At 47.1% G+C, this 27669-nt stretch overlaps 1 protein-coding gene across 1 annotated transcript in view; it reads left to right on the top strand.

The window, feature by feature from the left end:
• The first annotated feature begins 655 nt into the window (after window positions 1–655).
• Window positions 656–27669, top strand: part of NSG2 (neuronal vesicle trafficking associated 2) — a 55198-nt gene continuing 28184 nt past the window's right edge. Inside the window, exons 1-3 of the mRNA XM_003981254.6 lie at window positions 656–815; window positions 1718–1868; window positions 18557–18640. Of these exons, the coding sequence (XP_003981303.1) occupies window positions 1740–1868; window positions 18557–18640 (213 nt within the window). The 5' untranslated portion in view covers window positions 656–815; window positions 1718–1739. The remainder of the gene's footprint in view (window positions 816–1717; window positions 1869–18556; window positions 18641–27669) is intronic.

Here is a 27669-nt window from a genome sequence, read left to right as displayed (position 1 = left end):
GGAAAGTATACGTGTGGACTGCATACAAACATCTGTGGCCACGGATCAGGGCTCAACTTTCAGTTCCTGGTACTATACCAGCTATGCGACCTTAGCTGACCTGTGTGTTTATAGTGGCATTGTGAGTATAGTAGCTTCTCACATGCAGTGCTCACCATGTTACCTGCTCTGAGCTCCCTTCCTGTTGTTATCACATTCACACCTCATACTAACCCCATCATGTTTTGCAAATGAGGGAAATAGTCTGAAAGAGACTGGAAAAGTGCCCACTGCATGGGAAATACCCAATAAATATTAGTTCCCCTTCACTCCTTACCCCAGGTCAGAGCACAGTGTAGGTCCTGTACCATTTGGGTTTTCAGAATATTGCTCTGGAAGATTTTAAAAGGTGGTCCCTCCTCCTAATGAATATGTCTCCTTTCGTTTTTCTAAAGACTCAAGGATTGCTTGTTATATGGTTATTATTATTATTACTACCATTATTATAGCCAGAATCCCTCCCACTTCTTGAAACCATTTTGTCCCATGCCCTGGTTGTGGCCATGCATGAGAAACAGCAGGTGGTGCCAGATGACAGATGGTGTGGGAGCCCGTTCCCCGGTGGGAGGGGGCGCGAGTGAGGGAGCAGGCAGGCAGCTGCCAGGAGCTCTTCCCCTCTCGCTCGAGCCTCGCTCTCAGAAACTCCCAATCCAGACACAGGCAAGGCGCTGTCCTTTCAGCACCACGAGCTCGGGCTGAGGAGGGAGGACTCCTGGCCGTCCTCCTCCTCTTCAAATTGGCTTGAATCTGCTCTGACCCCCCAAGAGTGCATCACAGTAAGTAGGCATTTGTTTTTGCTATAACCACTGCTCAATATCCTCCGACCCTTTGCCATCCCTTTCACCTCCACAACAACCCTATTTTGTCTAATAATGTTCCATCATCAGGATTGACAAGAGAAATTCAGTTGTCTGGGCTTCTAGGGTTGGGGTGGGAGTACCGTTTGACTTCCAAAGGAGCTTGAGAGAAATATATGCGATTTGTTTATTTAGTTGGCAATCTTGCAATGTGGGGGTTGCTAACTTTCCATGGAAGCAAAAAAAAAAAAAAAAATGGCCCTTCGCTATTGAGGAAATGGAGGCATTCCATGGCTGAATAGAGGATCAGGTTCAAGCCAGTCCTTTTTTGTTTTAGGAAATTGCACCTCCTGTACAACCTACATATCATGTGAAAGGGTGCAGTATACATAGAGACATTGAATGTACTTATTGTATTTTAGGGAGATTGCTGAAGCAAAGCCAACATAATAAAATAGCAAGGTGGTAAGGTGTGGTGGTAAGGTGAAATTTATCATACTGCAGAGTGACCCAGAATTATGGGATTTAATTTTGCAGTACAAATAAGCTTTTCACTGAGATTATATGACTGTATTAGCTCTAGTGTCTTGGATTTTTTTTTTAAAGCTTGTATATTGTTTGTGTAAGTCTGGGATTTTCCTTGAGTTTCCCGAATTTTAAGGCTGTTGAACCCCATGGGTGGGTGGCATATTTTGATGATTAAAGAAGTTTTACTGGATAATGAGAATCATGTCAGGAAATCTAGCAAAAGATAGATAGATGACTGATCTCTATATTGAAAGCCGAGTGGAGCTGTTGAGGACAGCGCTTTTTCTCTGTCGTCAGCCCTCTTTTTCCCTGCCTCACCTCCTACTGTAACTAGAACCCCCTGCTTGCCTTAGGTCTGGGAAGAAAGGTGTAAGGATGGTGAAGCTGAACAGTAACCCCAGTGAGAAGGGAACCAAGCCGCCTTCGGTGGAGGATGGCTTCCAGACCGTCCCTCTCATCACTCCCTTGGAGGTTAACCACTTACAGCTGCCTGCTCCGGAAAAGGTAAAGCAGATACTCCTCTCTCCATCAGTCCCTCATGCTTCCCCCACCTCAGGAAATAAAGCAGCAAAAAAAAAAAATCCCACCTCTCCAAACCTTTCATTCCCTCAGCCAAATATGTCCCCTTTCTTGTAAAAGGTAGTTATTCCTTTCAGAGACATGACATTTCTCATGTTATTTCAGGTTTATGGTAAGTGTTTACTCATTTTTTGTTCACATATGCATACATGGGCAAGAAAATTAATCTTTCTTTTTTAAAGTTTTGTCGTAGCAGATGAGTGCTAATAAGCTTGTAGATGGTGACAGAGAAAATTGTCTTGATTATTTGGGGGAGGTGTTTCAAAAATTCACTGGTATAGATTTGAGGACAGAGAATTGGATGCAGTCCAACAAGCATTTAGTTTGCACCTGCTGAGGCCCTATCCCTGCGCTACAAGTTGGTTACGAAAAGACAAATTACAAAATCCCCATCTAGTAAAATACTTGATATAATGCATCAGGGTAAATGCTATACCTGAGAATTTCACAGGTTGTGAGAGCACAGGGGCGGAAACAATTAAATTCTGTTGGGGAGGAAGGGGGCTGGAAGGACAGATTAGGTAAACTGCAGAGGAGAACATTTGAATTTGGCTTGTAAAGGTGAGTAAAAATCTTCCAGATAGACTACAGGAGGAAAAGACATTTAAGACATAGGCAAAGCATGGAGAGCTTTGGAGAAATAGCGTGACTAGAGTAGAGCCTCTTTGGGGGAGGCGTGGCTGGAAATGAATGACTGGCTGATGGCACATCTCCTGACATGGGAGTAGTCCATGAAGAATGGAGGTGGGCATTTGTACAAAGGTGGGCACTGATACAAAAGTCATTCCGTGGACAGAGGTGGGAGAAACATTATTGTTTAAGATCCAGTTGAGAGAACTTGGGGTTTTGCAATGTGAGCTTTTGCACACTGTGAGAGTTAGATTTGGAGGTAAATGATATAGTTCCCTGGCTGAAGAGCAAACAATGGATCATTCCATCTGTTTGATTTTCTCATTGGCATCTCCAGGAGGGCATTGTGTGTCTTAACCAATTGGCTCTAGCCAATGAACAGAAGAGGAGCCAAAGCTAGATAGAGGGCCTGGCTGATTGGCTGGGGGTTGAGTCATCTGTTTTGAAAGTGCAGAGGTTGTCAATCTGAGAATGTACATGGGGGTGGCAGAGATAAAGGATCCTTGAGCCATCATGAGAGACTGATAAGGCTTTTAAAAATAAAATGTGAACAGGCACTTAACACGAAAGAAATGTGAAAGAACAGTATTAGCTAGGTATCTGCTGCAGGTATAGCAGAGGTTCTCAGTTTTTGACTGCGTATTAGAATCATCTGGAGGGGGGGGGGCTTTGAAAATCCTGATACCTGGGCTACATACCAGAACAATTATATCAGAAGCTCTGGGCGTGAGACCCAGGCATCAGTATTAATGAAATCTCCCCAAGTGACTCCTGTGTGCAGCCAAAGTTGAGCATCACTGTGGTAGGTGCACATCTCCCCATGGGAGTCAGGGATTATGCACACAAATTTATAGGTGAAAAGGCGAAGGCTCAGAGAAATTTGGTTAGTTATCCGACCTTACAGACAGGAGTAAGCAGCAATGCTGGAATCCGAACCCAGATATAATGGAAATTGGAGAGGGAAAAGGAGATATTTTCTCAAGGTTTTATGAGGCTTCAGGAAGAATCTTTACCCTTCTGCCAACAGCTATAGCCTGGAAGACCTGTATGTCCCTTAAAGGTGTGCAAGGAAAACGGATTGTGGTGAGGCCACCCCTCCCCCAATGCCTATAAACACCTGCAAATCATCCAGAGATACCATGGCCTCTGTCTCCCTTTACTCCAACACCATTCCATCCTCTCACTTTCGGGGGCTTTCTTCTCTGGTTTAGAGAGGAAAAGGCATAATAACCATTGAGTGTCCAATCCAGATGTACCGAAAAGCTGTCCCAAAGCCTGAAGGACAAATACATTGGGGACCTGAATGCATGGAAAGGGAAGGCAATGCATTCTGGAAGATGCAAATCCCTAGAGGGACACATCCTAACAGGGGCTCGTCACAGACATTCATGACAAAGTTTTCCTACCAGGCACCTCAATTTCCTCCTTTGTGAAGTGGGGAGGATCATCCCTACCTCACAATTGTCAGAACAAAGTTAGATATGGCCTCATATATAAAGTACCTGGCATAAAAGTAACTATACAAGAATAATAATAATAATTTTCAAGTGCTTCCTAAATCCTAAATACTAGGTTCTGTTCTAAGCTGTATGTAAACACACTAACACACACACACACACACACACACACACACACACAAACACACACTTTTCTTTCACGCTTTCAATAGTTCATAGAACTGAATAAGGGAATTGTTACTTTAATTTCTGAAGATGACAAAATTCAATCATGGAGTGGTAAAGTAACTTCCCAAAGCACATAGTTAAGGGAGCATCCTGGCAATGTCTAGAGAACCCAGAACCCAAGCAGTGTTGTTCCAGAAGCTTCCACTTCAGCAGAAACCAGGAGCCAGCTGGCCTGAGAGTCCACCAACTTGGGCTTTGGCTTGAGCTCAGTTGCCAATCTAACAATGTGACTCATGTGACTTTTTTCTCCTCCCTTAGACCTCTGTCTTCTCTTCTCTGAGCAGGAAATTATCGTAGCGGTTTTCCATGCTAGCGCTTTGATTTTATAGTATTCGCAGGAGTAAACACATTTCCCCCCGAAGTGACGACGGATGCCTTAGAAGTGAAATTGCACTTGGGGTCCAACACGTGCTGGGCTGGCAGCAGAGATGCTGAAGCCCGGCCCTGCCCCACCTTTTACTATTTTGCCCTGGCTGATGTCTTGCAGCAAGTTTCTTAAGCTCCGTCAGCCTCTTCATTGTAAAGTGGGGATACGGGTATCGGGGCTCAAGTCACAGGACTGTAGGGAAGGTGAAGTGAGTCCTGATGCAGTTTTTAGTTCTTTGGTTAGGTTCCAGTCAGATGGTGAGTGTTCGAAAATAGGCACATCAGAAGGAAGTATATTTAACCCTCATGTTGAATAATGTTGTTGTTTTTTTTTTTTTTTTTGAAAATGTGAAATGTAGAGTGTGCTTGGTGTGTGATAGTGACAATCGTCTTTAGGTTTGTTCACTAAATGTGCTTTAGTATGAAGACGGAGTTTCAGGCGGAAACCTTTCGGAGGCTAACTGGAGAAATGAGCATGTCTGAAGCCCTGTCTCTGGGCTGGGAATGGGCCTCACAAGGCATTCACATCCATTATTTCAGTTAATCTTCTCAATGGCTCTGTTGGGGGGTGGATAGTGCACCCATTACACTGATGGGGAAACTGAGGTTAGGTCAATAGAGTGACTTGCCCAAGCCTCAAAGACGGAGTGGGAGAGCTGGGGTTGGAATCCCAGTGCACCTGAAACCCCGATTTTTCCCTCTGCACTGTGCTGCCCTCAATAACAAGAAGCCTCCCACCCCCAAGAATGCTTCCTCAAACTCTCATCTGTGGCCCTGCTCCTCCTTGAGCTCCCTGGATCAGCAGGTGAGGCCTGGGCACCATCCTCCAGAGAGAACATCCCGGCCTCCAGTGCTCCCTCCCTGCCCAATACTGGAGGGATTGGTGCCTGCCTCAGGAGGGGAGATGGGCCAGCATCCCATCTCCACACTGCGCCTGAGGGAGCCTCCCTGGAGATGGGACCGGGCCCTTCTCCCACGGAAACCCTTTTCAGTCATCTGCACTGTCTACAGTCCTCAAGTCCTGGCCTTGGCAAATCCTCCTCTGCCCACTGGCTTCCATTCCCACCACTCCTACTTTGTACTTTGAACACCAGCAGGTCAGACCTACCTAGAGCAGTGGAGGGTGATTTTCCCCTCAGTGGGACATTTGGCCATGTCTGGAGACATTTTTGGTTGTGAAAACTGTAGGTGGGGGGACACTATTGGCATCTAGTGGGTGGAGGCCAAGACTGCTGCTAAGTATCCTACAGTGCATACGATGCACCCCCCAAATGTCAACAGTGGCAGGGTTGAGAAACACTACCCTCGAGTTTTCCACACTCTCCAGAGTGGTTCCTGCTTCCTCCTCCTTGCACAGGCCATTCTTTCTGCCCAGAATGCCCTTCTCACCCCTTTGCCTAATAAGCCAGAACTCATCTTCCTAAACCCAGCTCAGATGGCAGCTCTTCTGGGCACCTTGCCTAGCCACCCATACTTATAGCTATGGTTTTACTTATCAACATGGAAGGTATTCACTCACTCAGTCACTCCCTCGTCCAGCACATCTTCTTGGGCTCCTTCCATGTGCCAGGCACTGTGCTAAGCTACGCATAGCCAGCCATGAGAAGTCAGGCGGGACCACTGCTTTCACGGAGTTTCCAGTCCAATGGGGCAGACTTCAAGCAAGCCATCATACAAACAGCTGTACAGGGACGCAAGCTGCAGGAAGGGCTCTAAGGAAGGAATATGGGACTGTGATGTGAGAAAGGATAAGGCGCAAGAGACCTGATTGTGATGCAGGCTGGTCAAGGGAGGTCCTCCTGGGGAAGGTCCCTGCTTGACACCTGGGGGATGGGTGGTAAGGGGAGTAGAGGCAGAGGGTCATGCATGTGGATAGGCACTGAGGGAGTTGGGGGAATAGGCAGGAGGCCAGGTTGGCTGGGCATTCTGAGTGAGGGAGAGAGATTTGAGAGATGAGGTGAGGTGGGCCCAAGTTCATGGGGGGCTCAGCGTATTTTCTGAAGGGGTTTAAAGTAGGAGAATAATAGGATCAGGTTTCTATTTGAGGAAGATTCCTCTGGCTGCTGTGGGCCACCCTAAGGACGAGGGACCCATGCTGGGTCTCCTGGTCTCCTCTTCCTTGTCCCTTGTCATGGATCCCTCTTACAAAACCAGAGTAGTTTTCCCAAGACAGAGGTGACTGGGTTTCCTGCACCATGCCTCTCCCATGAGTGGTGGAAGAAGAGAAGTGAGTGGCAGGCAGGAAGTCAGCTAGAAGGCCACTGCCATGTTCATGAGGGAGGTGGTGGTGGCACGCACTAGGGCAGTGGCAGTGGGAATGGGGAGGGGGGCGGACTTAGGTTGACTTGGTGTCTGGTTGGCACTGAGGGTATTTGCCCACTAGGGCCTGAGGGCCCTGGCTCTGCCTCATCGTGCAGCCTGGCATGCAACGGGCAGTGGGAAATGCTGGCTGAGTAAGGTCCCCTGTCCCTTGCATAGCCTAAAGCTGGGCTTTAGTTTCTCCACTTGACAGATGTAGGAATAGACTTGAATCCAAGCAGTTGGGTGGCTTCTGCAGCCCATGAGCACAAGCTTTCTAGAGGCTGGAACATCCGTCTGCAGATACCATATTGTAGGACATGCCTTTAGGGCCCTGCCGCCTTTGGTGTATCTAAGTGACCACAGTAACTTGGATGTCCCCACAACCCATCTGTGAGGTTGCAAGCATTATGGCCATTTTACAGAGGCAAAAACAGACTCAGAGAGGTGAAATGCTGTCCTAGGACACCCAAAGGATCAATGCACCAAGACCTGCACACAGGTGTGCTAAGAGATGCCAACGAATGGGCGGCAGGTCTGCAGAAAGCGAGCCACAAACGAACACAGCTCCACCTTGGCAAAGCCCCAGATGAATCATGTATTTGGCAAGCTAGCAACCAGGCTGTGGGCAAACGTTCCTTTCCTTTCTACTGATTTAGTAATCAGTAGTCTTTATATGTCCTGGACGAGGCTGGATCACCTGCTTGTGGGAGGAAAGGAATGCAGACTTTTGGAGATCCAGTATTGATGTTTGGTACACTTTGTATTTTGCGTGGTGAACCACAGGTGCTTTGTAGCCCCAGAGGCCTGGGTTTGGGTCTCAGCTAAGCTATTTACTTACTGTGTGGCTTTAGGCAAGTTGCTTAGGATCTCTGGGCTGTGTGTGTGTGTGTGTGTGTGTGTGTGTGTGTGTGTGTGTTTGTGTGTGTCCTATAGTAAAATGAGTATAATTCCTACCTAACAGGGCTATTGTGGGGAAAAAGCATGAAAATGGTCTAATGGCACACAGATAGCTTCCTACCTTTCACTGGGCATCCTGACTGTGTTTCCTGAAGTTCACATTTTTGGACGGTGACTATAAAAATAAAAGATGCCGAGAAGGATGGGGTTTTCAAGGTGAGGGTACAGGGGGGCCCAACAGGGTGGACCTGGACGAATGTGGCCAAAGAAAATGCCTCTCCTGTCACTGAGTCCTGTGTGCTTTCTTGGCCTCTCTTGTGGCTTTACCAGAGGGTTCTTCTTCTCTCTGCAACACAGGATCACGGAACCATCAGCCTTTCCTTAGAGAGCAGCAGAAGTGCACGTCTCTGCAGATTTGAGATTCACAGAGCCCCCTTATTCTATTCTTCAGACACTCTCAAGAAACAGTTGTCCCAAATTGGGGCAAAGGCTCTGACCAGGCAATTCCATCAAATAGATATAAAATGACCACTAAGCATATTTAAAATTACAATTTAAAAATATAATTTTAGGGGCGCCTGGGTGGCTCCGTCGGTTAAGCGGCCGACTCCGGCTCAGGTCATGATCTCACGGTCCGTGGGTTCGAGCCCCGCGTCGGACTCTATGCTGACAGCTCGAAGCCTGGAGCCTGCTTGGGATTCTCTGTCTCCCTGGCTCTCTGCCCCTCCCCCACTCGTGCTCTGTCTCTCAAAAATAAACATTAAAAAACGAAAAAAATAGAATTTAAAGCAAAATATAACTTTTTACCTATTAGATTGGCAAAAAAGAAAAAAATCCCCAAATGACAACGTTTGGTAACGTCTGGTGCTCTTAGCACGGGGCTAAGCAGAGCTTCTCGGCACACTCTTGTTGGTTACATAATATGGTGCAGTATTCTGCAGAGGGTGTGTTGACATCGCTTATAAAATTTAAACTATAGATACCACTTGATTGGTATGCTTCTTACCGGAAGGTAGTGACCTTAGGGGTATATTTTTTTCAAGTACGCCAAGGCTTATGTATTAAAAAAAAGGCCTGTGAACAACTGGAATGTTCCACGCGCTTGGACGGGTGGGATGAACTTGAGTGCACGGCTGTGGAAGGCTAAGTGGCTGTTGTGAGAACGAAGCATCCTTGCTTGTGTGATGTGGAAGGAGTGACAGACATCGCTCCGTTAAAACAGCTTTAAGGAGCACAGTATGGAGTCATCCTATTTGTGGAAACACATCTGTGTGTATGTTTTGCCCTTAATTTCACAAAACAGGTTTGGAGAGACTCACAAGACACCATTCAATGTTGAGGGAGTAGGGATAGGGGTTGGAAGGTGGCCCGTTTGAAGGCTTTCATTCTCTATTTTTCATACTCTTTTTTTTTTTTTTTTACCATGAGCATGTACCAGATTTTCCGCTTCTAAAAAGTCACCCCCATTCTCCCAGATGGTGAGACGGTCTTGGAGCATGGAAGTGACTCGCACACTCACACAAGGAGCAAACCGGTGTCCCAGCATGTGGCGGAAGGCATTATAGCAGTGTGCTTTGAATCTGAACCCTAACTCTGTCACCTACTTGCTGTGCGACCCTGGGCAAGTTTATTAGCCACTCCGTACCTTTGTTTCCTCGCTGTTAAAAATGAGGACAATCATCTCTTCCCGTGAGAACTGTTTTAAGGGCGAAATGAGCCAATGTAAGTCGAATGTTCACCCGGCTGTCCAGCGCGGAGTAAATGCGAATGCAAGGCTATTGTTCTTGTTGCTGTTGCTATTCTTACCGTTCTCAGCAGCTGAGTCCCAGAATCAAGATCATCGTGGAGAGCACAGGGCTGGCCTCAGACCACAAGCAGTGCTGAGCGGTGAAGTGGGCTGGGCCTCTGGACCACAGAGGACAGGCTCAGAGGCAGACCTGCGGACCTCTACTCTAAGGATTCTGGCCCAGGCAGCTAGTTTCTGCTCATAACAGGAGCTGGAAGCCTCCCCTTTCCCCGCAGAGGACTGGGTGGAGGGTCCGTCATCTGGCCACGTGCTATGCACTGCCACGGAGTTGGACACACGTAGTCTTATTGGACTACAGCTGGTGCATCTGAGGCCAAAGTGGCCCAGCCTCCATTCTGCCTCTGAGCAAGAAAGGAGACCTGATCCTGTGGAAAGAGCCCTAGACTGGGAGTGACGAGACCCATACTAGAGTCCTGCTTCTGACCCAATCTTTCTGTGTCGGAAGGGGCAGCAAATCCCTTTCCCCCCTCTGGGCTCCCATCTCCCCTGTGAGAGAGGGGGTTGGACAATACTACCGCTAATGTCCTCTGAGCACTAACATTTTACTCTGTTCTGAGCCCTCGCCAAGCTTTGAGGGCCCAGAAAAAGAGACTCAAACCCCAGAAGACGGAGTATGGGTTAAGAGGTGAGCGGGGGGGAGCTGGGAAAAGGTTCCCAGCGAAGTACTCAGGCCCCATCTGATCAACTTCACCTTGTCTCTTTAGAGATAGGACTCATTCATTCAACAGTAATTCATGGAGCTCCTAATGTGGTGTCAGGTGCCATGAAAGCAGAATCGGAAGGTGATAATTCTTGAATGGTGGCGTTCTTAGCGGGTGGTACTTGGAGCTGAGCCAAAAGCTTACGTTCAAGGTCTGGCCCTGCTTTTTATTTATTTATTTATTTATTTTTTATTTAAAAAAAATTTTTTTTTTCAACGTTTTTTATTTATTTTTGGGACAGAGAGAGATAGAGCATGAGCAGGGGAGGGGCAGAGAGAGAGGGAGACACAGAATCGGAAACAGGCTCCAGGCTCCGAGCCATCAAGCCCAGAGCCTGACGCGGGGCTCGAACTCCCGGACCGCGAGATCGTGACCTGGCTGAAGTCGGACGCTTAACCGACTGCGCCACCCAGGCGCCCCAGGCCCTGCTTTTTAGTAGCCGTGTGTGAGGTGCTGAGGTCATTTCTGCTCTTCAGGACTCAGGTCCCTCATCTGTAGAAGGGGGGATAATCACTCCTACTTCAGACTCACTGAGAGGCTTTCCTGAGAAACAGGCTGTAACACTTTTGGCGCAGTGGCAGAGGGTACCCACTTTAAGTCAACGATAGGAAAGAGTACGGGGATCTTGAGTTTGAACCACCAGTTCAGCCACTTACCAGTCATTTGGTCATAGGCAAGTGGCTGACGTCTCTGAGGCTAAATTCTCTCATCTGAAAAGAAATGGGACCACTAATGATTTTAAAGGGGTTGCATGAAGATTGGGGAGAACGTTGTAAGGAGAGTTAGGAGAATGAACCAACTACACATCACCAGGGCCCCTAGCAATAGTGCCCGGCACACGGTAGGTGCTCAGAAGATTCATTGTCCTGCTCTGAACCTCTCTCTTAGCTGCAGAGACGAGCTTCAGGGTGCAGCTTCGATCTATTTTCAGCCCGTGCAAGTCCAGCTCATAAAAATACAATCTTGCTCCTTGTCAACACTTCTGCACTTTTATTTATTGTTCTTGCCAATCCTGGGGCCTCTCCATGTGGGAACCTCTTCATTATTGATAATCCCAGGAAGTAGTATTTTAAATTTTTATGATCTGTACTTTGTGCCATCTGAACCACCATGTATTATCTGGCCTTGCCAGTGAAGGGGGAATATATCCAGACGAGGGGTCCTTTCGGGATGAATAATTTATCCCGTTTTCACAATGCCAATTATGTTAAATTATGTTCTTCATATCAGCCGCTGACAGGACAATGGGGACTGATGTAAAATATGAAAAGAAAACAAACTTGTATCGGTGCCCAAATCCACAAGGGTATTTGAAAATCTGGAGGTTCATTTTTTCCCAAATATTTGTAAAACCCTACTTTAAATAATAAGAAAGAATGTGTCCTCTTCTCTCTCCATTTCCCCCACCCTCCCCTCCCCATTTCTGTTATTAATCAAGGAGCTCAGGGCTCCGGGTTTTTTTTTTACCATTTTTTTTTTTCAACTGCAGAGAATAGAGCCTTTCTTTGCAAATTTATTTTCTCTTCTCTCTTTCTTTGCTTATGTAAGCTGATTCCTCCAAGGTACAATTAATGATTGGCTCACATTTCTTATGCTTTCCCCTTCATAGTACTAAAAAAAAAAAAGGTGACTGTTGCCATATCTTCTTTTATAGAAGGGAAGTGTTTCTGGCTTCCCTCCACGGGAACAGAACATCAAATTTCATGACACGCCCAATAGCCAGTTGATTCCAATAACTCTGTAGGGTTGTATTTCTCTTGTTCTCCACATCTTGTTAGTGTATCTCACTGTGGCCAGAGGCTTCTCCATTATTTGTATGACACAGCTGGAAAGCCACTCTCTGGTTTATAATCCTTCCTTGGCTTTTCACTGCTTTCAAGTTAACCTTCAAGATGCTTGGTGGCATTCAGAGCTCTGTTTCCCCCTCACTTCCCCTGCTCTATGTTCTGGCCACTCAAAACCGCTCATGGTGGCTGCTCCGGGTGCCAGCCTCCTGAGGGTTTTCTGAATGTGTAGTGGTATCTTCTGTTCCCTCGATCTAGAAAACTCTTTTCCCTAAGTTTGGGGAGGCAAGCATGGGAACAAGAAGCTGGCCAGAGAAACCATTCACGGAGAGATGATGATGCTCTGGACTAGGGTGGCGGCAATGTAACTGGACAGGTGGATTGATTTGAGAGAGATGCTTGAGAAGCCGGAGCTGGCGCTGAAATGGATTCGGGGAGTGAAGGCAAGGGAGGAGTCATGGGAGAATTCCTGTATTTGGTTGGACATGAGCACTAGCCTGGATAATACTGCGGTTCGGGGGAGATGACTTGAGGAAGAAATGTTGAGAGGCAGGTGGATCCACAAAGAGCTTTGCTGTGGACGTGGTACGTTTAGGCATGTTGGTCCAAGGGCAAATGTCCAGTAGGGTAAGCTGAGTTCTAGATGAGGTCTGGATTAAGTTATAAGGATACGGATGGGCTTGGAAGTAATAGGAGAGCAAATACTCAGAGGGGACTTGTAGGAGGGAAGCACGGCCGTGACCTCACCCTGAGAGATTCTAACACTGACAGGTCAAGCAGAGGGGGAGGATCTTGAAGAGGGAACTGAGGAGAACTGGTCAGTGAATGGGAAAAAAACCAAGAGCGATACCGCCATGATCCCAAAAGAGAAGGGCGTTTCAAGGGGGAAGGAGTGAACGAGAATACTGAGAGGTCAAAGAAGAGAGCAGAGGACTATTTGTTCTAGGTACATGGGCAAAGACCTGCTTTTGATGTGGATATGGAGTTCTAATGAGCTAACGCTTCCTTAGGGGCCGAGGTAAAATATTACACGGTAATCTGGGTTACTTTTAGAGAAAATGTAGCTTAGTTAAAGAGAGGAGATGACTGAGGACCAGCATGGGTCACCAGTGTGACCCTTGGCCTGTGTTTGAACTCAGTGGCTTGAGGAATGGGATTCCAAAACCAAAATAACTGTTTACATTAGCAAGCCACTCAGAGCAGGGGTGCCTGGGTGTCTTAGTCAGTTAAGCATCCAGCTACAGCTCAGGTCATGATCTCACGGTTTGTGAGTTCGAGCCCCGCGTCAGGCTCTGTGCTGACAGCTCAGAGCCTGGAGCCTGCTTCGGATTCTGTGACTCCCTCTCTCTCTCTGCTCATGCTCTGTCTCTCTCTGTCAAAAATGAACAAACATTTAAAAAATTAAAAACAAAAAAAGAAAGTCATTCAGGGCATAAGTAGCCAGTCATAGAGGTTCAGGGAAAAAGCAGGACACGGTTTTTAAGGAGGCCTATGACCCCCACTCTGTCAAACTCGGTACCTCCCATTACTGCAAGTGGTAAATGAGATACTTTAAGAAGAAATATGGTATATAATTATAAATACTATTATTATTTGTGTATTTATTGTAAATATTATATACAAATTATATAAATAAATAATATATAAATTTTTAATATATATTTTGAACTTGATATACGTGAAATCAGTCGTATAATATATAGAAAACATTTGTGTCTGATTTCTTTTGTTCAATGTAATGTCTCTAAGATTCACCCACGTGTGTGGCATTCCATTTTATTATGAATAAACCGCACTTTATGCATTCTCCTATTAATGGACCTTTAGATTGCTTTCAGTTTGGAGATATTATGAAAAAAGTGGCCATGAACATTTTTACTGTATCTTTTGGTGGACGCATTATATTTTGAGGTGATTTTTTTTTGCTGGTGCCCCCCCCCCCCAAAAAAAAACCCTATTGATTTTGTGATGCTTATTTGGTCATCTTGCTAAATTCTAACAGTTTTCAGTTCATTTTTCTTGGAACACATTTTTATCAGATAGAGCTTTTTACCTCAAGTAACAGAAAACCTAACCCACATTGGATTAAGGTCCAAGGAGTATATATTTGTCCCTATAACTGCAGAGTCCAAAGTGGACTTCAGGCAAGGTATGATCCAGAGGGCAGCATGTGATCAGGGCCCATCTCCGTTTCCCTAGGTTCCTCCGGGCTCCGCCCTCCTTCACCTGCTACCTTTGTCTTCATCTTGGGTCCTCCTCGTTGGGACAATAATCTCTACAGAAGTTTCAGAACTCAAGGCCTCAATACACCAACCAGAGGAAGAGCATGCTCTTTGAGGAACACCCATAAAGAGCAAGGAGGCTTCTTTCCCCAAGTCCCTGGTCAATACTGCCTCCTATACTATTGGTCCAAATTGGGTAACATGACCACTTCTGAGCCAATCAAAGTCTATGATCAATAGGATGGTATGCCCTGATTGGCTTAACCCAATTAAGGGACCGTTCCTACCATGAGGGAGGCATCGGCCCGACCAGACCACATGGCTGCCACGCACTGGGGCAAGGGTGAGTTCCCAAAAGGATATCTGGAAACTTTTGATCTAAATGGATGCCAGAGATGCAACCACAAAATGTTTATTATGATAATTAGAATGACAGGGCCTATGATGATTATTCATTATCTCAGTCCAACGGTAATATTTTTAAGGTTCTGTCACCCATCTTGAGGTATCAGAAGGCATCTTTCTCAAGATGTCAGCTATGCATAGGGTCTTTTAAATTAATGTGGAATGATGAAAATGGTTTTGGGCTTTTTGAGCTTTGGAAAAGATGTTTGTAGAAATAGTGGGGCAGAAGAAAGGTTGAAGAAGCAAATGCTTCTTCACGTTTGATGTGTGATGTGTAGATGGCCGAGATCTGATGGCTAAAAATCTAGCAGCAAAGGGATCAACCCAAGAGATGGTTGATTGTTGAGATGGACTTGGCCATGTGGGAAGGCACATCAGTTTTCTAGTGTCAGACAACAAAGGAAATGGCTTAAAACAACACCATTTTATTATCTCACAGTTTTTGTATGTCAGAAGTCCAGGCACAGGTCAGCTGGGCTCTCTGCTTGGGGTCCCACCGGTCTGAAGTCAAGGTGTTTGCCACTCTGCCTTCTTGTCTGGAGTTTGGGATCCCCTTCCAAGCCCCCTGAGGTTGTTGGCAGAATTTAGTTACTTGTACTTGTAGGACTGAAGTCCCCATCTTCTTGAATGACCTGGCTGTCAGCCTGGGTCACTTTCAGCATCTAGAATCTGCCCTCAGGTTCCAGCTGCATGGCCTTCCTGTAACATGTCAGCTTACTTCTTCAAGGCCAGCAGGAGAATCTCTCTCCAGTCTGCTGTGATGGAGTTTTATAACAGCAGAATATCACCAGGGAGTAACTATGCCATCAGAGGCCATCATCCTATCCACACTCTTGAGGGAGGAGACTATCCTGCACACATACACTGGGGTGGGGAAGGGTGGGGTTAGGAAGCTAGAGGGCCATCTGAGAATACTACTTACCAGAAAAGGCAAAGGCATTTATTGCCCCAAGCCTTATGGTTCACATGACACAACGACCAGGAAATTCACTATGTCTAGAAATAGATACCAAGATGCATTATAATACACACACACACACACACACACACACACACACGTATGTATATATACGTACATACAACATGAAAATAGGGAAAAGACATTATAATTCCCAGCTTGTGAATATATCTAACAACATGGATCAGAATGAGCAGACATCTACGTTTTCCACACCACTTTATAACCTGACAGTTGGTCTAGTGATATCCAAAATATTTTGAATCATTAACATTTGTAGAATAGCCTCTAAGTTCACAAAGCACCTGCACATACCCAGAACATTGAGTTAGGTAATAATAGAAGCACCTAGCATATGAGCTATGCTTTAAGCAGTTGCTTCCTTAGTTACATTAGCTCCCGACTCTCATGTATCCATTGAAGTTCACATGAAAGCAAACAGCAAACTGTGTAGACCACGTGGTATTCCACACTTTTCTTTCTCTGGCCACATGGTTCACTTTGCAGAAAATGTCTTTCCTTGGCTTGCTCACCCAGTAAACTTCTGTTCATCTATCACCCCCTACCTTTTTTTTTTTTTTCTTTTCCAGACAAGGAGGTCAGGAGGAGCATGCTTGAACAGCATTCCTCTTGAGAAGTCCTTGCATTGCTCTTGATGGGCTGGGTAGGGAGGACCTACGGGCTGACAGGTACAGGACAGCTCAATTCCACATCTGCTTCAAACATCTAGGGAAGAAAATTTGTCAGCACTCAGAGGCAGGGTTCAAATAAACATTTGTTATTGAATGAATGGTCTGAGTGCTTATCCTCTACTAACTCATTTAAACCTTATAACAACCTAATGAGGTATTTATGGTCATTGCCCCATTTTATATGTGAGAAAACAAAGATACAGAAGGCTTAGCGGAGCTAGTATTCAAAGGGTATTCATACCCTTACACCTCCCTACAATACCGACAGTACCAGTATCTACCCCACAGGATAGAATTGAGATACAGACGTCAAATATTCAGTGCCCGCTATCTGCTATATAGTCAATTTGCAAAGAAGGAGACCTGCTTTTATTACCTGCAGGCAAAGAGGCATCTGCTTTCCTGTCCTTTGGAATAGGAGGCTGAAAGAAAATAAAAAATTAACACAACGATCCACTCCATCTCCCCAGTAGCCCTCACCTTTATTTGGCTGCCCCACTTCCCTATCTGAAGGAGCCAGGGCTTGCTTCTGTTGTTTGGAGAGAGGTGAGATACAAGAGGAGAACTGACATCTGTCAATGGGTTCTCGATGATGGGGAGGAAGAGAGGGGCTAGATGGGCAGGGCCCCGAGCCTCCTTAACTAACATATTGAAGTTATCCACACGGGAGATGTTCAGTAAAGTCGTCCTTTCCCCACCTTTTCTTTTTTGAGCTACATTTAGTCAATGGCATGCCTCACAGACTTAACATGCTTCACAGGAGAAATTTTTGCTCGAGTCAGTACAATTGACTGCTGTCTCCGGGAAAACGTGGTGGGAGTTTTCAGTGAAGATTCAGTTAATCTAAGCTCCAGCGAGAAGTAAGAGTGATCATGGTTAGAAGACAGCTTCCTTTTAGCTGCGTGACCTTGGGCAAGTGACTTAGTATCTCTGAGCTTCAGTTTCCTTGTCAGAAGAATGGAAACAGTAGTGGTATGTAGATAAATGCATATGAAGTGCTCGATCCAGTTCTGGCACATAATAAATAATTCCAGAAATATTACCCACTATCATCTCATTTAACCCTCAAAACAACCTTGTTCAACAGGGGTGACGATTATGGCTATTGCCCACGTTTTACAGGTGAGGCCCTGAGTCTCGGACAGCTTCGGTGTTCTTCCTGATGCCATGGCACTCGGCCATTGTTATTGATTATCTGTCAGGTTCTTTTTTCTTCCACTTTGCCTACACAGTGGGACGCAGTTCCATAAATGCCTTGGCAGGTTGACAGCGTACCTTGATAAGATATTAACCACCTCTGCAAAGTATTCAGACTTCAGAAAAATATGAGCCAGGAGATTCAAAGGCCTTTATGTTTTTCTTGGTGCAAGCCCTTAAATCAAATTGCACTGAAGTGTATGTAGAAAGGTTGAGCTTCAGGTTGTTCATCGTAACTTATTTACATCACCCAAACTGTGGAAACCACCTAAATGTTCAACAATAGAGACCCATCGGACTAATTGTAGAGTACGCGTCCGTGACATATTATGCTGCATCAAAAGGCAAAATACAATTGCGTATTTGTCTACATTAAAAGATGTTAGTATATTGTTGTATGATAAAAGTAGGTTATGATTCACAAAGCACGAACCCGTTACATAAAAATATATATGTTTGCATAATAGCACACATATACATCATAGACGCCTATAGACACGTATAAATACACCTGGAAAGGTATGACCAAAATCATCACCTATGGTTGCCTCTGTTGCAATGGAGAAGTACGGATAATTTGAATTTTCTACGCTCTTGTGTGTTTGAGAGGGAAGTTCTTTATTTTCTGTTCTTTGTGCGATGTATAAAAATTCTAGTTACTGAGGGGCGCCTGGGTGGCGTAGTCGGTTAAGCGTCCGACTTCAGCCAGGTCACGATCTCGCGGTCCGTGAGTTCGAGCCCCGCGTCGGGCTCTGGGCTGATGGCTCGGAGCCTGGAGCCTGTTTCCGATTCTGTGTCTCCCTCTCTCTCTGCCCCTCCCCCGTTCATGCTCTGTCTCTCTCTGTCCCAAAAATAAATAAAAAACGTTGAAAAAAAAATTAAAAAAACAAATTCTAGTTACTGAGAAAAAGGAAAGCAGAGAAGTGTTTGAAGTCTCCACGTGTGCTAACACTGGCTGAACATTTCAGGTGATTGTGAAGACAAGAACGGAATATCAGCCTGAACAGAAGAACAAAGGAAAGTTCCGGGTGCCGAAAATCGCTGAATTTACGGTTAGTTTCTTGACGGGGTGACACAAACTGTAAAGGTAAGGCTGGCTTCCGCCAGCTCAAGTTTCTTCGTGCCAGTAGACTAGCTGCTACTGAAGAGTGGGAAATGGCATAGGCTTTTTCTAGAGGATTTCTCGAGGCCACACTGTCCGGGGGCACAGAGTCTAATCAAATAACAAAAGCTCTGCCTCTCGAACACTACTTACGCTCTCTTCTGCCCTGGAATGCTCAGATAATTTGATAATTGATACATGTGTCTCCTTTCCTCTTTCTCCGCCTGTCCCTGTCTCTGTCTTTCCATCACAATCCCCGGGAAATATGATGGAAATGTATTTTTACAAAACCCTCAAATTTCAGTCAGCGGATGGTTGCAACAAAATGCAAAAAAGACAAAAGGAAAGAAAAGCTGACTTCTTAGTGGAAAAAACCAAATGGATGACTTTCTATTTCTTGGTCCTCCTCACTCGGAGGACTGATAAGTATATATCACTGTGATAAGTTGCGTGAAGGAGCCATGAAGCACGCTGTGCAAGGAAGACCTCAGGGAAATAACCTGGAGAAGTCACTTAGGTAGCTGGGACGAGCACAGCTTGTGCAAAGGCCCTGAGGTTGGTCCCAACTCTCGAATAGGAATAAGGGCAACAAGGCGAGACTGTCGGCAGTGGGTAGGGATCAGGCAGATATGAGACAGGAGAAGTGGGCAGAAGGCAGACAGTTCTAGGCCTTGTAGACTATATGCGGGAATTTGGGTTTTATGCTAGAAGCATAAAGGAAGCCTCTGAAGGACTTCAAGGAGGGGAGAGACATGATTTAAGTGGGTTTTAAATAAAGCACGCTGGCTTTTATGTGGCTGATGGACTGCAGCAGGCATGAGGGAGCGTGGGGAGACTATGAGGCTACTGCAATCGTCCGAGTAGAAAGAGACGGTGGCTTGAACAAGGATAGCAAGCAGATAGAGAGACACGGGAAGACCTAAAAGATATCTAAGAAGCAAAATCAGCCATGATTTTACTAGAACCAGTGGTTCTGACAATGGATATGGGAGCAGTCTGACTGGGTAGGAGCCCTGTCTCCACCTCGGACCAGTCAAGGGGCTGCGCCCAGCCAGCAAACCTCATTTGTCGAATGGAGGTGATACTAGGGTTGCTGGGAGGGTGAAGTACAGAAGACATGCAGAGCCCTTGGATCTGTTCATGGTAAGTACCCAACAAACCGTAGCCATTTAGTGTCAACCGTGACTGGGGATTTTGAAAGTAAAAATCAGCTCTTGGTTGGTTATCTGGGACTCGAGTGTGTATATATGGTAAACAAGCCGTTCCCCATCTCCCTGCTAAATCTGTGTTAGCGCAGCTGGGTGTGTGAGCCCGGGAGGGAGGGAATGCGGTCCCTCTGCATGCATCCCTCGGGAGGGTGAGAATTCCTTGGATGCTGACCACCTCCCCCACCTCTGAGGGCCGGGTTCTCTTACTTTGGGCTGTAGCTTTCCTGTCTGGCTCAGCGTGGGCCCGGTGAATATGGGCGTGGCCTGAACTGCAGACCTTAAAAGAATGAGCACTGAGCTTCCAGGGGAGGCCGGGGCCATCCTGGAGCATAAGGACGCACTGGGCCAGAGAGTGAGCTGACCTGTGACCCCCCCCCCGCCCCCCGCAGCGGAGACCATCAGAAATATGCCCCGATTCACGAACCACAATGTGCACTGCAGTGTTATTTATAAAATCAAAATATTTGAAGCAACGCTACATTGTCACCAACTTCCTCAGGATTCTGTAAACAAGCCCCGTGTCCCTATGATGGGCTAGTTTGGCAGTTTCTCAAGGTTTCCTTTTTCTGAGAGAGTAGTTAGTTTACTCTGAATTACCCATGAGATATTGTCGTCTTCTTTTGACTTTCCCCTGCTTTCCAAATTTGGTATGAGCATGCATTATTTCAGTAATCAGAAAAGAAGTAGAATTATTTATTTATTTATTTATTTATTTATTTATTTATTTATTTTTACCAAATAGAGTGTTACAAGCTTCTGGTGGAATTATTCTTTATTTGGCAGTCATTTTAAAATGATGGTGATGAAGACACACAACAATTTGGGCAAATACTTCAGAGAGAAAGTTCAGTGAAAAAAGCAGAGATTAAAATTGTGTGTTTTCCAGGATTGGAACTATGGAAACACACACACACACACACACACACACACACAAGTAAACAGAGGGGGGGAAAACGTGGAAGGAAATGTATCAACATATGCCGTCTGTGGCCGTGTTATCTGGGGTGGTGCTGGATGATTTTTTTTTTCCTCTTCTCTGAGCACTTTTGGTATGTTGCCATTTAATCCTATTTAACGTCCACAAGCCCCCGAGAGACTGATGCATCCCTCCGTGTCTCAAAGGGGAACCATGGCTCAGGACAGTGACGGTGACCTGCTCCTCTAGCCAGCAGGTAGCAGGGTCAGGGCTCAGAGCTGGGCCAGACTGGCCTTTCTGTTCAGCCAGGTTGCCCACAGTGGTCACTTCCCGCTCAAACAGAAGTGGGTCAACTAAGAGAAAAGGAGGGGCTCAGTCAGGGTCTGGGCCTGCGGAAGCTCCCGATGCAGCTTGACTCGATTGATCCTGGGAGTCAGGAAGGAAGGTATTGGGTTTGGGGGCACCTGTCCTTCATCAGCACTGACTGTCGGGTGTGGGCGGGAGCCCCGTTTGTTTACGTAAAGCAGTGAGCATTCACAAGCCTCTCTGCTTTCTCAAAGAGAGCTGCCCCTGGGCGGTGTGGAGGGTATATCTGTAGGGGTGAGGGGGCCTGTATCTCAGGGGCCTGGGAGGAGGCTTTGAAGGCAATTAGGAAGAGTCTAGGGTCTGAGCTGTTGGCTGCAGCAGGGCTCAGGGATCCGGTGGGCTGTTCTGAAGATGGGATTTATAGGACTTTTTCCTGGTAGAACAAAGGGCTATTGGGGACATTCCTTGGTGTCTCGTTTGGCTGGCTGGGCAGGGGCATGCTGTCCACTGGAGCAGGAGCTGGGAGATCTAGGCTGGGGGGATGCCTGGAGTGAGAGGTGCCTGGGGGAGATGGCCAAGGATGGTGGTCTGGTTGCCCTTGGGTGTAAATGGCCTGGAACTCAGGATGGAGTTTTGTGGTGGAGAACCAGCACCGGAAGTCAGAGAGTTCCCAGCTAGTCTTAGAGAGTGTGGTGCTGGTAAACAGTGGCTGGGCTGCCTCCCCGCGGTCTTGCTCACCGGCAGGGGTGACTGTGGGGCTGGCCAGGAGACACCTGCCCCTCATTCCAGGACCTTCACGGGGGAGGAACAGCTCACTGCTTCACATTTCAAAACTGACCCGGACGGAGCAGCTGGGGGCAACATGAGAGAATGAGAGGACAGGACCGGGCGGGGGAGATGAACCGAAAAAGACTGGCTGAGAGAATCACCTGGAATGTTTGCCTTTTCTAAAACCAAGAAGGCTCTTGCCAGGGGTCACAGGCTTGACAAACTGTTCATCAGGCTATTTGAGACAACAGGAGCATGCAGAGAGGAGCCCTTCCTTCTTTCTTAGTCCTGAGACCTAGGTGTCCTTCTAAAGCTGATTTTGCCATGAAAGGTGCTATGGAGGGTGCTGGCACCGTGCAAGGTGCTGGTGCTGGGGAGGATGTTGGTGTTGTGGAAAGTGCTGGTGCATCTGGCCATGCTGTCAGACCCGCTTGTCCCCCAGGCCGGTGTGAGAAGGAACTGAGTGTTGCATTTGGAGGCCAGCGTGTCAGGTGAATGAGAGGTGTTCTGGGTCTTTGGGGCTAGGATGACCTGGGCAACTGAGATCACGTCCCTGTCACCTCTTGGCTCCGTGACCTTGGGAAAGTCCCTTCACCTTTCTGAGCTCCTGATTCCTCAGTAATAAACCAGGCCACACAGTTGACATAACAAATAGTGTAAGTCCTTGGTACCCTCTAGGTCTTAATGAATGATCATTTTATCTCCTTCCTGTTCAGATCCCCTTTCTTCCTCCTGGGTTCTTAGCTTCCTGCCTAATTAGCCAGCTTTTGTCTGCTGGCTGGAGGCAAATCTGGGCCTCCCCTTCCAGCTTTCCCCCTTGGGAAAGTGCAGGAATTGTTCAAGGAGAAGCCAGTTCAATGTCTGGATTCATGGGCAGTCTCTCTGGCTATCTACAGTGACCTCTGGAGCCACCTTTTTGCCTACTGAGGAGTGCAGGCAGATTTTTTGGTAGGCTGTTCCTCAATAGATCGGGTATAATAGGAATAATCCTAGTATTTGTTAAAATATGCTTTTAATCCACTTTTCAGCCTAATAACAACCAAGAGGTACTCCTATTGTTATCCCCATTTTGCAGATGAGGAAACTGATGGTCAGAGAAGTGAAGTGGCTCCAAAGGCCATTCAGCCTGGTTGTGTTAGAACAAAATAAGAACCCAACCCTATCCCACTCCCTCTGCCACACCTTCGTGCCACCCTGGGATTGCCCTTGCCAATTCTGTGGCTGGCTCGCCTTCTTTCCTTCCTTGTTCTTCCTCCCCCCCGCCCTTTTTTTTGTCTTTATCAGTATTTGCTCCGAGCTGGGGCCAAAGGCCCATTGCCGGGAGACGAAGAGTGCATGAGACAGAATTCTCTCGCTCTGGAAGGAGCCCACAAATGTGGATTAGTCGAGAACATTCTGGCCACCTTCTCAACTGTATTGTCCCTGTCAGATCAGCAACCCTGGGCTGCTTCCCCTGATCCTCTCAGCTGGGTTTGGTGCCTCCTCTTGGTTCTGCAAGTAACGTGGGGGCCTTGAATGCCGCTGTAGGGTAATTGGCTGCTCTCGCATCCGCAGCCTGGCCCCCAGCCTCTGATCCCTGGAGGGCCTACCCACACGTCTCCCGTTCCCAGCACAGGGCCTGGCATAGACTGGGGGTCTGGTGTGTGGCAACTGGAATCCCAGTCTTTTGGAACTGCCTCAGTATTCGTGTCTGACCACATCCTGATTCAGGGTCCAGAAAGTCTGACTCTGGTGGCCATGGCCTAGGCAAGCGCAGATTGGGGGCCGTCCAAGTGCGTGGGGAAAGATCCTGGGGATGTCTGGAGGACACCCAGAGCACGATCAGTGGGAGAAGACGGAATGGGAGGAATGCATTAGTGCAAAGGGACCAGAACTCAACGTTCCTGTCAGACAAATGGACACATTAACAGGAAGTAGGGTGGGGGAGCACTGGGAGTGGGAGGGCTAGTAATTCTTAGAGAACAGGGGCCTGTGGGTTATTACTAAAAGCAAGCAACAACAAAGAAACAACACAAAATAAACAAAAATCCATCCACTGATCCACTCAATTCTTTGACCCACTCAGTTCTCAAGGCTGCTTACAGTGGAAGGGAACTGAGCTACGAGTGAGTAGCTCCCCGGGGACGCTGCTAAGCCAATTTGCCTGCCAGGTTTTCCTTTCCTCCTTCTCCTTCTCTTCTGTGTGACCAAGGGACGGGGTCTCGGCCCTCTGTCTCAGGCCTCTGCTCCGCTCGTGCACCAACATAAGAAAGGACATAGTGCCGTGGCAGGACCCGCCTGCCAGGGTCGGTGGCCACGTCTAAAAGCTGGAAGAGTCCAGGCCTCTTTCCCTCCTGAAAGTCTCCAATAACTGTACTCTCTTCTCCGTTCACCCATCCTCTCAAGGCCCGGCCTCGTCCTGGGTCCCCCTGCCTCCTTTCTCAGACACCTGTCCTCACCGCCCCTGAGAAGGACTCTTCCGAAGGAGCCCATCCCATGAGGGCTTTGCCACCTTAAAAACCCGTCTGCAGTTCCGCTGCTCGCCTGCCTCTCCCACAAGCTCCGACTGCCCAAAGCACTCCCCCCACTGCCTGCCTTCCTGTCTGTTCGTGCTGTCCCTTCCAGCCAGAATGCCTTTGCTGCCTTCACCATTGCACACATTCCCTACTCATCCCTCAACACCCCCCCCCCCCCGAGTGGCCCCTGGCCCGTGTGGTTCTGCCAGCTTGCCCGCATGGTCTATCCTTCCTTTTGGGTTTCCTGCACCTGCTGTACGAGCCTCTGTTCTAGCACCAGTAACATGGTGTGGACGTCATCGAGTTTACCTGCCGCGTCTTGCACTCACTGGGGGCCACAATGGTATCTTCTTCATCTTCGGACCCCAAGAGCCTAGCCAGTGTCTGGCCACCTTAGGAACCAAAAGATGGCTTCGATAACTGAGTGAACAGATGAATGAGTAGACCAAAAAAAAAAAAAAAAAAATCCCCCTGGCTGACCGAGAAATTCTGCCTTTATTAATAACACCAGAGCTCTGCCTGCCTCATCTTCAATATCTTTATTTAAAATCAGGGCCTCATCTTTGCTTCTCAGCTCCTTGACAATGACACATTCTTATAAATGTCTCTTTTTGACGCCACATTCCGAGGGAGGTGAGACCCCATTTCTACCTTTGCCATTTGCTTCTGCCAATTTTTCATCAAAACCCCAGGGGCTGCTTTCCTCGGGAGGGATTCTAATCTTTGCTGACAGGGGCAAATGGAGATAAGATGCTTTACTTTATTATCTGTTGTCTTGGTTTTTATGGCTCTCCTATTTTTTTATTGTGAGGAATGTCACAGGTGAGTTATTAAAAACATTGCCTGCTGGGTTAAGAGCAGAGTCATTATCTGGCGGGGGTAGAATCTGCATATGAGTACCCGGTGGAGAAAGGCCATGATAGTATTTGATGTTTATGCTTGCATTTTTGGCTAGGGTGTTACTGAAAATCAGAATAAAGATGCTGGCCTATGCTTTTGTCTGGGCACTTTCTGGGAGCCTGATGGAATTGTACTGTCAGGGCAGCTTTCAGAAATGCGTGTTGTTGTTAATTGATCGTTGAAAACCAAACGTGGCTTTTCTGTTTTGTTTTGTTTTTAACAAAAACGTCCATGGTGCTGTCTCAGAAGGAATGTGCTCAGGGTTTCAGGGAGGGCCGGGGCGACTCAGTGACCACTCCATAGTCAAATAACTGGAGCTGCTTTTAGTGCTGGCTTCACATTCTCGTCGATGCAAACAAGCCTTGGTAAGTAAGTGCTACAAGAAAGCAAGTGACTGGGTGAATACATCTGATGGCCAAGAAGACTGCTAGAGTGTTGTGAACATTCTTCTTTCCTATGGGACTCCTGCAGGGTGGGCTGGAGCTGGCTCACGCCCTGTCCTGAGAGCCAGTTATGAAAAGCCTGCAAACCAGTTGTTAAACTGTTGGAAGCTCGTAACGAACCATGGAAATGGGCAAACATGACGAATCACGCCCCGTCCCCAAGAGCGTGACGAAAGGCCACACGGAAGAAGGGGGAATACATGGGTTGGGGATTTGTGTGACTAAAGCAGGTCACTTCACCTTTCTGAACCTCTGTTTCCCTATCTGCAAAATGGGCTAGTGATGTCCACAGTCTAAGCCTGGTGGCTTAGGGCGTCTAAGGACGGAGTTAATGTAAACTAACACAGTACCATGGGCGCCCTTGTACTTACGCAATAATATATTTCTGGGGAGTCGGTCACGTGACCCGATGGGCTGCATCCGCCTAGGCTGGGCCTCCAAGGCAAAGCCGTGCCTCGTTCCGTCTCGGTCGGCCCTCCGTCTCAACTGACGTTGTCTTGGTACACCTGTCCCTCCTCACTCACCCTGTCCACAGTGCCGGCTTTTGAACTTCTGTCTCCATCTCACCCCCTTCCGCCCAGCACGAGCAAAATCGCATCAGATCACTCTATCTTGCTTGAGGAATCTTCGGTGGCTCCCTACTTCCTACAGGCCAACAGCATGGCATTGCAGGCTTGTCCAGAGGTGGTCCTTGCTGCTAGTTCCTGTCCCTCTGCCACTGACCTCCTGCACGCCCAGGGCTTCAACTTTCACATAATTCTGCAAGTCTGCCGTATGTATGCCCGTTCTCACCTCCAGGTCTTTGCCCGTGAACTTTTCACTCCACTCTACCCCACGTGCTCTGCCTTGTGGCCCAGCTCAACTGTCACCTCCTCCAGAAACCAGTCCTCGATCCCCCACGTTAATTCTTCACCTGGGAGCCCCACGGTCCCAACATTTCCCTCGGCCCCTGTGCCCGTCTCTGCTTCGGCAGAGATCTCTTGCTACCTGGCTAGGTTGCTGAACGTGCCACCGAAGGCAGGACTTCATGAAGTTTTCTCCAGTCCCACATTGGGGTCCTAAGAGGAAGGTGTTCGTGGAAAGTAAAACAGTATTTAAAAATTATTGTTTGCAATGAATTAATTAATAACAATAACTTCCATTTTATTGAGCTTCTGTATGTGTCAGGTAGTTTGCTAGTCACTTTCCATGCTATCTTCACAATAACTCATGAAGGAGAGATCAGTTTTCAATGTACAGAGGAGAAAAGTGAGGATCAGAGATGTTAGTTAAGATACTCAAGATCACACAGCCAGTAAAGGGTAGAATCAGGCTTTTCTGACCCACTGTGATGTGTGTGTCTATGGATGTTTTCCTTCTTTCTTTTTTTTGTTTTGAGAGAGAGAGAAAGTGGGGGAGGGGCAGAGGGAGAGAGAGAGAGAGAGAGAGAGAGAGAGAGAGAGAGAGAGAATCTTAAGTAGGCTCCACGCCCAATGCAGAACCCAAGTCGGGGCTCAATCTCACGACCCTGAGATCATGACCTGAGCCAAAATCAAGAGTCAGACGCTTAACTGACTGAGCCACCCAGGCACCCCTCTATGGGTGTTCTTGAGTGTATGTGTGAGTGTCTATATGTGGTCTTTTGTCTATACCCATCTTCCAAATTGGGAAAACCTACACATTTTGGGAATTGGCTAAATTAAACTAAACTGAGAAGTGTTGTTCTGTTAGAATGCTAAATTTTGCTGCCTATCCTTGCTGTTTGCCAAGCATTAGTCTAATTTTGCTTTGGCTCTTTTCTTCTTTCTTTTCTTTGAATACACTGTTTGGCCAAGCCCTGAAATGCATTGATCCAAGAAGGAAAAAGAGAAGCAGAAGTTCCCAAGGGAGAAATGCCATTTTCCTCACTGCTTGTCACGTGGCTTTGCCTCTCGGTCCCATCACACGGTGGGAGGGTTCGTCTC

The sequence above is a fragment of the Felis catus genome, chromosome A1, assembly GCF_018350175.1.
Source record: "Felis catus isolate Fca126 chromosome A1, F.catus_Fca126_mat1.0, whole genome shotgun sequence".
Taxonomy (NCBI): Eukaryota; Metazoa; Chordata; class Mammalia; order Carnivora; family Felidae; genus Felis; species Felis catus.
Note: the sequence above shows the minus strand (reverse complement) of the source record. Positions and strands in the feature narration are given on the sequence as shown.